The sequence below is a fragment of the Psammomys obesus genome, unplaced genomic scaffold (genome assembly GCF_907164565.1).
Source record: "Psammomys obesus unplaced genomic scaffold, mPsaObe1.curated_primary_1811, whole genome shotgun sequence".
In the NCBI taxonomy this organism is placed as follows: Eukaryota; Metazoa; Chordata; class Mammalia; order Rodentia; family Muridae; genus Psammomys; species Psammomys obesus.
In genome coordinates, this window is record NW_026596034.1 from 10,313,389 (window position 1) to 10,326,764 (window position 13,376).

The 13,376-nt window shown below is 43.7% G+C and overlaps 1 protein-coding gene across 1 annotated transcript in view; it reads right to left on the minus strand.

Annotated features, from left to right (window-relative positions):
- The window catches only part of Amfr (autocrine motility factor receptor), a 38,587-nt gene extending 25,211 nt beyond the window's left edge, over nucleotides 1-13,376 (minus strand). Inside the window, exons 1-4 of the mRNA XM_055620992.1 lie at nucleotides 13,022-13,376; nucleotides 5,522-5,614; nucleotides 1,544-1,708; nucleotides 237-389 (exon numbers count right to left, since the gene is read on the minus strand). Coding sequence (XP_055476967.1) covers nucleotides 237-389; nucleotides 1,544-1,708; nucleotides 5,522-5,614; nucleotides 13,022-13,276 — 666 coding nt within the window. The 5' untranslated portion in view covers nucleotides 13,277-13,376. The remainder of the gene's footprint in view (nucleotides 1-236; nucleotides 390-1,543; nucleotides 1,709-5,521; nucleotides 5,615-13,021) is intronic.

Genomic DNA, 13,376 nt, shown 5'->3' on the forward strand with positions numbered 1-13,376 from the left:
CTTACCTGCCAACCCAGCTCCCTGGGTACTGAATTGTTGAGAAAAATAACTCAAGGATTATACAAAATACTTCATATAAAAACATTCAGGACCAGCACCCAACAGAAGCAGGAGGACAGTAAGTGCCTATTAAAGTCAAAAACCAAATATCTTTTCAAGTAGTCTGTCATCAACCCTCTGGTCTCCTTGAAAATGTTTAGAAGTCAAATTGGAGACAACCCATGCCCAGACCTTACCTCTGCGGCCATGAAAGCCAGGGTATGCATGCCATGGGTGTAACCTGTGACACAGCAGACAACCGCCAATCCACAGCAGGAGAGCAGCATGGCAATCAGCAGAGACAGGACTCTCCCATGGCTGCTCATTGGTGTGGTGGGAGAAAAGGAAAGCTGAAAGGGACAAAACAGAAAGAGCTTATTGCTCCGCCATGGCAATGGCCCTCAGAATTCAAGGCCAATGGTATCTTTGCTTAGAGCACCACATGAACACAGAAAAGCCCAGATTCTACCATGACCTGAATACATGAGCTCCTTATCATTTAATTTACCAGATATAATATGCATTATATGTCCATCTCATTGTCCAGTTATCCTGCCATGAGATTACAGTCTCTAGAAGGATGCTCAATTATCTAACATTTTCTAGGACTCAGAACGATGTCCTGTTCTATTCTGTGTTTGCTTGTCTTGCTCTAACCTTCCACCTCAGAATTCATATGGAGGCCTAGCCTGTTAGGGCTAGGACAATGGATAGGAATCAGGTGCAGATTCCTATTCATAATGTGTGTTAATACTTGACAAAACAACAGAAAAGAAGACTTGGAGCTATAGTTACTGCTGTACAGGGCAAAGGCTACAACCAGCCCAGAAAGGATGGCTAGAAGCTCCTATTTATAACAAGAATGGGAACTGGGAAAAAAAATCCTTCAAGAGCGAGATTATCTCACAAAGAAGTCCAAGGCCATCTCCACGAACACTGAGTAAGCACAGAGACGAAAGGTCCTATAGTGGGTTCAACTGGGATGTACCACTCCAAATGCATTTCTCTCAGCCTGTATCAGATGCTCACTGGCACAGGTCTGCCCTGGGGTCACAGACAGATCTTATACCCAGACAGAAAGTAGAAGAAGCTCTTTCAGACTTGACCCCAAGGGGTTGGGGCAACAGTACAAACAAGTGAGAAAGAAAAGCTCCACTAGCCAGGGCAAGAGGGGGGGGGGGGAAAGGTCTAAGACTAGAACAGAAAATATCCAGAAGAGTTCAGGTTGTATACTATGTATATGTCAAGGCTCCTTCACACTCTGACCTAAGGTAAGGCTAGGAGGTAGTGACTGCAGCGTTTGGGGGATGGGATGGAGATGCTCCCTAGAAAAAAAGGCATCCTACTCCTGCTGGCAGAAGTTCCCCAAGGAACAGCTGGCCTAGAAGTCCTCTCAGAAAGCTATCCCAGGCATGCAACCCTGTGACTTTCTCATATTACTTCTTACATCAAACAGGGCACACACATGTAACTGAGCAAGGAAAGAGGTTGGCTACAAACTCACGTATTCGAATCGGTCTTTGCAGAGCTGAACCATCAAATGCAGGAAAACAAGTCCAGCAAACCAGAGGCACCACATCACCACCTCCTCCACAGTCTGGACATTCAGCACACCAAAAATGAAAATGAACTTGTAGAAAATAAAATTCCAAAACTTGTCTTTGAGATGCTAAAAGAAAAAAGTTTGTAAAGGTGAGTTCTGCCATGCTAAGCTGACTTAAGAGACGTTACTATAACAAAAGCAAGCTTATAGAGCACCTCTGTAGAGAAGGCAAAAACAAAACAATACAAAAAACATGGTTATTTTATAATAAGTAGCCGAAAGATAGCCACGGCCACAAAGTGATCTGTAACTTACACTTATAATTGGAAAGAGTTATGAAATTTCAGCCCTTTTAATTTAAATGTAAAATATTGTAAAGTAGTTGTTTAGCACCCTTATGTACTAAAAATAAAGTATTTTATATTTTTCATGTATAGTAGAAAGGATCAGCAAGGTTACGGTAATATTTTCAATCCTTATGTACTCTGACTAATAAACAATAGAAAAGATTAAACTTTCTAAATAACCAAAAACCCTCTAAGCAGGGCTGGGGAGATGGCTCGATGGTTACAGTAGCTGCCGAGCAGCACAAGGACCTGAGTCTGGAACCCTCGCACCCAAGTAAGAGTCAGGGAAGAAGCACGCTTGTCTGTGCCCCAGGACTGAGGGGCAGGCGCGGGCAGATCTCTGCAGCTCACTGGCAGTCTATCTACATTCATGAGCTCCAGGCTCAGTGAAAACCTCGCTCAGAAAACAACGTGGAAAAGGGCTGAAGAGATGGTTTGTGGTTAAGAGCACTTACTGCTCTTGCAGAAGATCTGGCTAGATTCCATTCCCAGCACCCACAACAGGCAGCTCACAAAGTACGCAGTGCAACAAACTCATACAGGCATATAAACAAAAGTAGTGTTTTAAATCTTTAAAAGAAAAAAAAAGTAGAAAACCATTGGGGAAGAGCCCCAAAGTCAACCTCTGGCCTCCACACACATACACACACACACACACACACACACACACACACAAACACATACACACACATGTATACAACACACATACATATAAATATACTCCACAAAAACAAAATGACTAAAAATTAAAAAGCTACTTGGTAGTATAAAAGCAATAAACTCATTAAAACAACAAGAAAAATGTTCAACTGTGTCAGTCTATACAGCTAAATATGATTGTGTCAGCCTGCAATCCCAGCACTTGGGAAGCTGGCCTGGGCTACACAGAACCCTGTCTCAAAAAAAATAAAATAAAATAAAATAATGTCCTTAATATTTATTATCTCTTTGTCCAATATGCAACTATTTTAAATTTTGTCCATTGTTTTCTTACAGGTGGTTGTGATTCACCATGTGTGTTCTGGGACTCCAACCCTGGTCCTCTGCAATAACAAGTGCTCCCAACCACTGAGCCATCTCTCCAGCCTTTAACATACTTTTTTAAAGCAAAAACTTTCCGGTTTAAAAACTGTCACTTTCTTGGGGCAGAGAAAAGGCAAGGGGACAATAAATGAGTTCTACCTCTTACAGACATTAAAATGTTGGATTAGCTAGCTATTGATAGAAATGGCAAAAATCTGGGTAAAGATAAGAATGAGCACATCACGCCTTTTTTTTTTTTTTTTTTTTTTTCTTGACAACATCTGTCTACACAGCCCTGGCTGTCCTGCCATTCACTTTGTAGACCAGGCTCGAGATCTGCCTGCCTCTGCCTCTCAAGTGCTGGAATTACAGATGTGTGCCACCACCGCTCAGCTATAGGTATGATTTTTTTTTAAGGACTGTAAACATTTTACAAATTTAAATTTAAATTTAAAATTTAAAATGAAGTGTGGTTGTGTGGCGCCTGTGATCCCCGCACTCAGAACTGGAAGGCAGAGGCAAGAGGGTCCTGAGTGTAGGTCAGCAAAACTGCAACACAAAGACAAGAATTCCTCTGAGAAATCAGACACTACTCTGGCTAGATCCTTGGCCTTCAGAGAACAAAGCTAACTCAGAGAAAATAAAAGCGTGTTTTCGAGCCTAGCCACCCATAAGGCAGACTGCCCGGAGCAATGCTGCCGCTGCTCTTGCACACTGTATACAGCTAGTCTGGACCCTGGTTCTGAACACCACACCCCAAGAGAGTAAACCTGGAATCCCAGGTGAATGTCTGTTTCTGGAGCAAAGAAAGTAGGAAAACTTGAAATATCACAGGCTGTGATTCCTGGCTCTGCTATCATACAACTGTGGAACCCTCGACATTCCCTGTTTTAGCTTCCCAAGCTATAAAATGGGTCTGAGTAGAACAGCCTATGTCTCACAGAATAGTTGGTGAATTAAGCGAGTTCGTGTATGTGAAGTGCTTTTTAAAGTGCCATAATAGGCATTCAATGTTTTAAGCACTTTTAAAAATGAAACTCCCCACTGGAGAGACGCTTGGTGGTTATGAGCACTGGCTGCTCTTATAGAGGACACAGCATCCCCACATCTGCATGGAGGCTAACAACAATCTGTACTCTCTAACTCCAGTTCTAGGGGATCTCTTCCTTCTTCTAGCTCCATGGGTACCAGGCATGCAGATGGTACACTCATATACATAAAAAAATACTTAAAAACAGAGAGAGAGAGACGCTCTCACTAATATAGGCCTCCATTTAACCGTGCAGTGTTTACTTCACTTTAAGTCATCTGTGTCTCCACCTAATATCACTCTTATTTCTTAAGCTTACAGCACCCAGAGAGCAGATCTATGTCAGTTCTTTAGTCAACTCAAAACAGTTCTTTGGGGGTGGAGGGGTACATCAAAACAGGGTTTCTCTGTGTAGCCCTGGCTGTCCAGGACTCACTCTATAGATCAGGTTGGCCTAGAACTCAGAGATCTGCCTGCCTCTGCCTACTGAGTGCTGGAATTAAAGGTGTGTATCATCACCCGGTTTCAAAATAGTTATTAAATCTACTGGATGGTATTCATCATAAAACAAGCCAGCAAAGAACAGCATGAAGAACATGGGCTATACTGGAAAGGCTGAGCTGGTTAACAACAAACGTTTCAAATCTTGAAGGTAATGTTTTCTGTAAAGTTTGACCTGACAAGCAAACACACTAGAGAAAACAAGGCATTGAAGGCACACCACTGATACCCAGAAAGCTTGCCACTGGCCTGTCCATTTCCAGCTCAGAAAGAACCAAAGCTTTGAAGAAAGAAGAGTTTTTAAGGAAAATTTGAAAAATGAATTATCTTTTGATACTTTTGGAGCCAGAAGTGACGATAATCCCAGCACTGGGTGGCTGAGACGAGGAGGACTGCTGAGTTTGGGGGCGGCCTGCTCTGCAAAGCAAGTTCCATGCCTGCAGAAATACATAGCAAGGGCCTGTTTCCACAAAACAAAAGCCATGAAGAAATAGTTATAATGGGATAGCCTTAGTTATCCTGAGTACAATTAAACAAAGTATTTTTATCAAAGCTAACCTTTCTAATTTTTATCACTGTGCTATGACTACTCAAGAAGATCTCCTTACTCGTGGGAAACACATCATGAATTATCTGGCGTAAAACTGTATGATGCCTCTACCTTATTCAAATGAACCAGAAAATCTATGTAAATACGTGACTCTGGGGACTGGGAAGATGGCTCGGGGCTACAAACACTTGTGACAGCCTCCAGTTCAGTAAGAGCCCCTACATGAAAAAGGTGGAGAGCAGGAAAGAAAGACACTTAAAATTCTCCTTCACGTGTGCCAAATATAGGTAAATGCATTCATACCCACCTGTGTGCATTTGCAACACACATGCAGAGGCAGGCATTCACATATGCACACGCACACGCACACACACACACACACAAGTAAAAGTACATCCATAAATTCTTTGTGGTATTCGTGGGCTTTTTTATATGCTTGAAATATAATAGCATTTTAAAAATTTCTTTCCAAGAATCTGTTCACTTACCTGTCTCTCACTCACTCGAAGAGGACCAAACACAATACACTGGATAAGCTTAGCCACCAACATCAAAACACAGCAAGCAGTATTCACCAGAACCTACACACAAATCAAAGAAAGAAGTTTAGTTCTGGTGAAACACAATATGGTGTAAAGTTTTCTATGAGGAACTGGGCCTTCATTATCAAGGATAGAGCCTTTCTGGTTTTCTACCAGTACAAAGTATTCTGAAAGCTGAAAGGGGATGGCATGGGGAGGAGACACAGCAGCTTCACCGCTCACTGAGTCAGACCCCTGCCCCAGTGAGTCCCTCCAGCAGGCCGCTTTCCTTCAGTCTTTGACAGAACCTTGTCTGCTGTCTCTGTAAAACCGTAGATGCCAAGCTTGGCACGATGGCACACACCTGTAATCCATACACTACGAAGGCTGGAGCAAGAGACTAAAGCCCAGTGCAGACTCTGTCTCAATAAAGAAATAAATAACCCCCAAAATTACTTCATCCCTTCGTTCCCACGTAAACTTTTAGACTGTCAGATAACTGGCCTAAAAGTCATCATCATCAATAAAACCCAGAACTCAAATATGCTGCCCTGACCAATGGGAGAGGGGAGAAGGATTACTTTCTCGAAAAAATCAGGTCATAGAGAAGGGCTACAAAATGCAAGGATACGCTGGAATACCAGTGTCAAAACCAAGGGCTTCTTCCACATTGGCTGAGAAAACTTTCTTCTTTAAAACAATTTTAAAATGAGTATCTTCACACCTGAACAGAAAATGAGTACATCATCTTTCCCTTACTTTGGTTATTGTTTTGAGATAGCCTCATGTACCCTAGATTGGCCTTGAACTCCTTATTCCCCTGTCTCCCAGCTTCTAAGCACTGAAGATTATAAATACATGTTACCATGCCCATCTGATCTCCCCTCTACTTTTAAAAGCAAATTACAATATGGAAGTGGGAAGGAGAAAGAGGGAGGAGAAGAGGGAATATGATGGTCCTTTCAAAAAGCAAGCTCCTTCATATCTCTTCAGGTTCCCTCTGTGTCCCCCACCACATACTCCTGTGGTAGAACACATAATGGCAGCCCTACTCAGTACAAAAAGAATAAATCATGCTTAGTTCTATTCTGTTGCCCAGTGGGGCCAGGAAATAAGATATTTTTAAGAATTAAAACAAGGGGCTGGAAAGATGGCTCAGAGGTTAAGAGCACTAGTTGCTCTTCCAAAGGTCCTGAGTTCAATTCCCAGCAACCATTCCCAGTGGCTCATAAGCATCTGTAGTGAGATCTGGTGCCCTCTTCTGGGGTACAGGTGTACATGCAGGCAAAGTATTGTATAAATAATAAATGAATCTAAAAAAAAAAAAAACAAAAAACAAAAAAACAAAAATAGTTCTGTGGAGGGGGGGTACTTAAATTCTTTGATTAATCAGGTAGAAAAAAAATAGTTCATCAAAAATCCTACAGCCTTTTGACTCTTACATAACCCAGTTCAAAACATTTCCGTTCACATTTTTAATCCCAACACTTCAGAAGCAGAGGCAGGAAGATATCTGAGTTTTCAGCCTGTCCAGTCTACATAGCAGAGTTCCAGGCCAGCCAAGGTTACAAAGTGAGAGCCAGCCACAAACAAAACAAAACACCCCAGAATTTTCAATTTGATCCCAGCACCTATGTTAGGCAGCTCACAATTGCCTGTAACCCTAGATCTAGAATGATCTACCATTCTGCTCTCTGTGGGCACTGCAAGGGTAGACAGACACACATGTGTAATTAATATAAAATAAAAATCTTTATAAAAGGGAGAGGACTGGGAAGATGGCTCAGTGTCTTCTAGATGCTGTTCTTCTAGAGGAGCTGGGTTTATTCCCAGCATCTATGTCGTGTCTCACAATGGCCAGGCTCATAACCAACACCCTCTACTGTGCGCGCGCGCGCACACACACACACACACACACACACAGTACACAGTCAAACATGCAGATAAAACAGCTATACACTTAAAATAAAATAAAATCTCAAAAATAAAATTTTAAATAGAAAAATTTTAGAACCCTGACAATACTCATTTTTAAGGTGCTGAAGTAGACCTGTAAAAGGTATACTTCCCTTTTATAATTTGCCACTCAATAGAAACCTCACCATATAAAAGAAATGTCACACAAAACCACAACCTTCATACCAAATCTCTCTTCACCAGGCAAACTGGGCATTTTAAAAAATCAACTAAAAGCCCCCATAGTTGTAACACATTTTTTAAAAGGATTCTTCCTGGTTTATATACTATTTGAGTGTAAAAACACAAATGCACATTTAGCAAGTGCTCAAAAAATGGGGCAATGGCAGAAAAATAAAGATGTTGATCCTGAACGCACACTTAAGAGCATATCATTACCTCCCTATCCCAAACAACACACTGTACCTGAGTCATGACAAAACTTAGTTTTACTACTTTCAGTTAAGCATTTTAAAGTTGTTTTGTTTTCTTTTTTGTATTGGGAGGGTTATTTTTTGTTTTGTTTTGCTTTTTGGTTTTTCAAGACAGGGTTTCTTTGTGTAGACTTGGCTATCCTGGACTGACTTTTTAGACCAGGCTGGTCTCAAACTCAGAGATCTGCCTGCCTCTGCCTCCCAGAGCACTGGGATCACAGGAGTGTGCCACAGGGACTGGCTGCTTTTAAAGTTTTTGACTTTAAAAAATTATGTATAAAAAGTTTCTTGGAGTTGGAAAGATAGCTCAGCAGTTAAGAATACTTCCTGCTCTACCCCAAGGCCCAGCAGCCATGTGGTAGCTCACAACCACTTGTAACTTCAGCTTGGAGGAATCCAACACTCTATTCAGTCTGGCCTCCACAGGCACCTGCACACACAACACACACATACACACACACAGAGATGAGAATGATTTTTCTTTCTTTTTTGGGGGCAGGTGGGTGGGAGGTTCTGAGACAGGGTTCCTCTGTGTAGCCTTGGCTGTTCTGGACTCACTCTGTAGATCAGGCTGGTCTCAAACTCAGAGCAATCTGCCTGCCTCTGCCTCCCTGAGCGCTAGAATTAAAGGTGCGTGCCACCATACCCTGCTAAAATGTTTTTTCTTTCTTTCTTTTCTTTCTTTCTTTCTTTCTTTCTTTCTTTCTTTCTCTCTCTCTCTCTCTCTCTCTCTCTCTCTCTCTCTCTTTCTTGTTCAATTTAAAGCTACACACCTCTAACCCCAGCACTCTGGGAGGCAGAGGCAGGCAGATTTCTGTGAGTTTGAGGACAGCCTGGTCTACAAAGCAAGTCCAGGATAGTCAAGGCTACACAGAGAAACCTTGTGTCAAAAAAAAGAAAAAGAAAAAAAAATCAATTTATACTCTCTCCTGCCTGCAAAAGTCTCTCATAATTCCATGTAAGATTTGAAAATTAGCATGTCACCTGGCAGTATTGACACACATGCCTTTAATCCCAGCACTTGGGAAGCAGAGGCAGACAGATCTACAGAGTAGGTTCCAGAACAGCCAAGGCTACACAGAGAAACCATGTCTAAAAATAAAGAAATGAAATTTAGCATGTCTAAGAAGTAAAACAGGGCTTGAAAAAAAATGCCTGGTGACAGACCTATCTATAATCTTAGCTATGTGAGAGGCTGAAGCAAGAGGGCTGTAGTTCAAGGCTGGCCTGTCTGCTTAACTAGACCCTATCTCAAAGAAGAAAGAAAGGGGAGGTGAGAAGGGGGGGAGGAGAGGGAAAAGAAAGCATATAACCACTGAGCAGGGTGAGGACAATGTATTTTAAAAGAAATAACCTTTACAAGAAAATCAAAGCAACAAAGCACTGAAAAAAACTAAAGTTATTTTAAGGTTCTGAATAGTGATTTATTGGAACATTTTAATGCTATTAACAATGAACTAGAATATTCTACATCTAGTTACAGAAAAAAGGTGGGACTGGATAGATGGTTCAGTGGTTATCAGTACTTCCTGTTCTTACAGAGGACCCACTTGGTTCCCAGCACCCACATTGTGAGACACCGCCATCCAGAACTCTGGTTCCAGAGAATCCAATGCCTTCTTCTGACTTCCAAAGGCACCAGGCATGCATGCGGTGCACATTTAAATATGTAGGCAAAACACTCATACCCATAAAATAAATCTTAAAAATTTTAAAGAAAAAGCCTTAAATTCACAAATATTGTGTCATTCCAACAAACGCAGCACCTTCTCAATCGAAGCTGAAAATACAAAACTGAGCCAAGCATGGTGGCCCAGGCCTTCAACCTATCACTGGGGAAGCTGGGGCAGACACACTGGGACTGACAGTAGGCAGCAGCCAGCCACTCTCCAAAACTAAAAAAAAAAAAAAGAAACAAACAAAACCAAAAAGCTTCAATTGCTCAAAAGACCTAACTGGAGCATTCTTCCTTTAAAGTAAATCCCAAATCAGCTCCCTCCAGATACCAGGATACTCCTGCAGACTTCAGACCCCAGAACTATGGACAAACCGAGTCTCCAAGAACCATAAAAAGCCGGTTGCAGGAAGCCTGATCTAAGCAGTATTCTCTTCAATGAGACGACAGTGAAGAGTAATTTTAAAGTTTTATCTGCTCAATACAGCTTACTACTCTCTCTCCTAGGCAGACTCCAAAGGCGCTAAAGGGTCTGCCCGACACTGTACAGAGCTATATATGAAAATGGAGCGCTCGCACCCATCATGGAAGGCTTCACTGAAGAAACAGGCATCTAGGGGATCCCCATGAGGTACTAATATCAGCCTTGGAAGGTCACCCATAATTGGAATGTCAAGGTAACTTTAGATGGAAGTTCAAAGCAGCATTGCGATCAGGGAGAGAATAAAAAGCAGGTGCAGGCATGAAACAGAAAGAGTATGTTCACACGTGCACATGTGTAACCCACAGAAATGAACTGGGTGAAGGACTTGAGACACTGTGGATGTTTCTTAGGTTCCTGCTTAAGGCCAGCATCAATTACAAGAAGCTGGCAATGGGCGGCAGGTGGCAGGGAGAGATTTACTTCCACTGCCTATCACTTTTGTTTACTTTGACCTTTGAAATATGAACTTGGAGGATCTGTCTTTTAAATTTTTAAGTTTAGAACTAACCTGACCAGTTCTGAAATTCCACCTACTTTTCTTACCACATGTAGAAAAGGAGTGACAACAAAGATGGCTGTCATAGGCCACAAGCTAGCCTGAGCTCCACATCTCCTGTCTAATGGCAGGGCCACCTCCTGCTGTCTCTCTGATCTCTCCACCTGCTCACTCTCCCTTTTAAGTCTGAACTGAAACTGCCTGTTTGTAATGAAACAGCCTAACCTGCCACCCAACACTCCTCCCCCTACAACACTGAGCCTTACACACTGTATTTCCAAGTCACTGCTGAGGACCCTTGTCTTCCAAGGCTGCTTCCACACCACCTGCCGTCAGTCCTTCCCACACAGCCTTCCTTTCTCCTACCTCCAAACCCCACTGGATTTTATGTGTATATCTATCATCACCTATCATATTTTGCCTTATTTACATATGAGTCATTTGGAGGTAGGGGGAAAGTGCTGTTGGCAGCTGTGTCTTCTAGAGTGCTGAAAATAGCATCTCTGAAAGGTTTTGAACTGAGTGTGCTAATACCAAACCTCCTGAGATACTAAATGGGTTCCACAAAGACATGTTCTAGAGTGTAATAAAAGAAATAATAACCAGTAAGATTCACAACTGACAAAGGACTAGTTCTTGTTTCTCTTGCTTGACCTTGTCAGACAGTGTTTTGTTTGTATTGGGGGGTTATCTAAAGCCAATAAGTGGGGCTCAAGAAGCATCCATTTTGTCAAAGGCCCACCATTGTCATTCCATAATGTTACCTGTCAGGCTACAGGAGAGGTTTATTTGAGAATGCTGAAGTATAGTTGTTATAGCACAAAGTACTAAACAAAAAAGAAAATTCACAGTGCATACAAGAAAGGTCTGGACAGCCACCATGCAACCAAAATGAGCATGCCAAAACTCCAGAGGAAATGGAAGAAAACCGAATGGATCTCAACTGGGAAATAAGGACCCAAAAAAGAAGAAGAAATGATCAATTTGCATTTCCTAGTCTTGCACTAGGAAGAAAAATGAACATTTCTTTGAAAAAAAAATTTTTTCTCATAAAAACCAAAAGGCCTTAGGTAATGTTTTATAAAGAGGTATTAACTTTGGAATTTGAACATAGGTTTTGCAAGAAGAAACTTAGGGAAAAAAATCATTAAACAGTACCACTGGTTGTTCTAGCAATACAATAATGGTTCCTTTTGAAAGGCTTGTTAATCTCAGACTTAAAATACTGTACCAAACACTACGTTATAGGCCTCACAATTCACAAAAGCATTCTGCAATGTAATTCTACGTTGTTTATCCTTTAACTCAAATACAAAGTGATATGAAATTAAACAGGATGTGAAGTGAATTCTTTCTCTTCTCCCTTCCATGCTACAGAACAGTTCATCTTAACACAGGAGTAGAGAAATGGGAATCTCAGTCTTTGCTTCCTTCTATGAAACTATTTATCAAAGGACAAGAAGGCTTAATCTACAGCCCACGGTGTTCACAAATCCCACTGCTTCCTGATGAAGCACAGTGGGAGTAATTATAACAAATGACTTGCATATAGTTCTACAAACTTAGACTATTAACCCCTCAGTCATTTACAGCCTACTCTAGTGAGTACTTGGAGGAGGTAAGATTCCCACAAGCAAGCCATAGTAAATCCAAGGGACAATTTTTAAATCCTGGAGCAACTTCTCCTATTTCCGACGGTTTTATAGAAGAGGCATTCAAGTGCAAGGTGAGAGCAAAATTTTGTCAGATCTGCCCAGCCTGAAATGATGTAACAAACGAAGCCATTACTTTGTGCCATGTGAACGCTGCTTATCTCTCCAGGGCAGACAAACTAGAAACCCTGTTTTAAAATGGATCGCTAAACAGAGAATTCGAGTTCAGAGGAGGCGCTGCCACACCGATCGGAATGTTTGGGTGCCCGTTCAGTCGAAGGGAACAAGTCACGAACCATCAGGTAAAAGAAAAGGACGCAGCTGGTTTGTTTGCTTCGTTCAGCAGCGCCCACGGCGGGTAATCCATTACCAAACAGCAGCATTTCGAAGTTGTTCTGCGAAGAGTATGACTGTCCCAACGCGTTCAAATGCTTAAAATGTCCCCCTCACTCTTGGCCCTCTCCTCCTCGCGGACCCGCCGACAACACCGCCCCGGCTCCTCTCAGCCGTGGGTCGCTGCCCGGGAGGCCGCGGGCCCCGAGCACCCTTCCCTCGGCTGTTCTCCCCGGCTGGCCCGCCACCTCCCCTCCGCCGCCCGCCACGCTCACCTCGCCGTTCGGCCCCCGGCCCCACGCGAGGGTCGGCCCCGGGGGCCGCCTCGGCCCGGGGTCAGGGCCCGGCCACGCCCCCCCGGGGGGGATAATGGGTGACATGGCGGCCCCCTCCCGCCCACCCGCCCGCCTCCGCGCCCGGCCCGCAGCCTCGCTCACCCACACGAACAGGCTGTCCGACAGCAAGTACTGGGCCACGTCGCGGGCCCGGGGGCCGCCGGCGGCCGGGCGCGCCGGCGCGAGCGCCTCGGGCTGCAGCGGGGCCGTTAGCGGCTCCGGCTCGCCCGACCCGGCCTCGGGCTGGCTGAGGGCACGGTAGGCGCTGACGATGGTGCCGAGCAAGGCCAGGCCGCTGAGGCCCGTGTAGGTGCGGAGGCTGGGCCACGGGAAGCGCTCGAGGAAGAGCAGCGGCATGGCGGCGGCGGCGGGCTCCGGCGCCCGAGGCTCCCCGCGCTGCGGCCAGGCGCCTGCGGCGGCCTCGCGAACGGCGCCCACGGGCTCTGGCGTCGCTGCT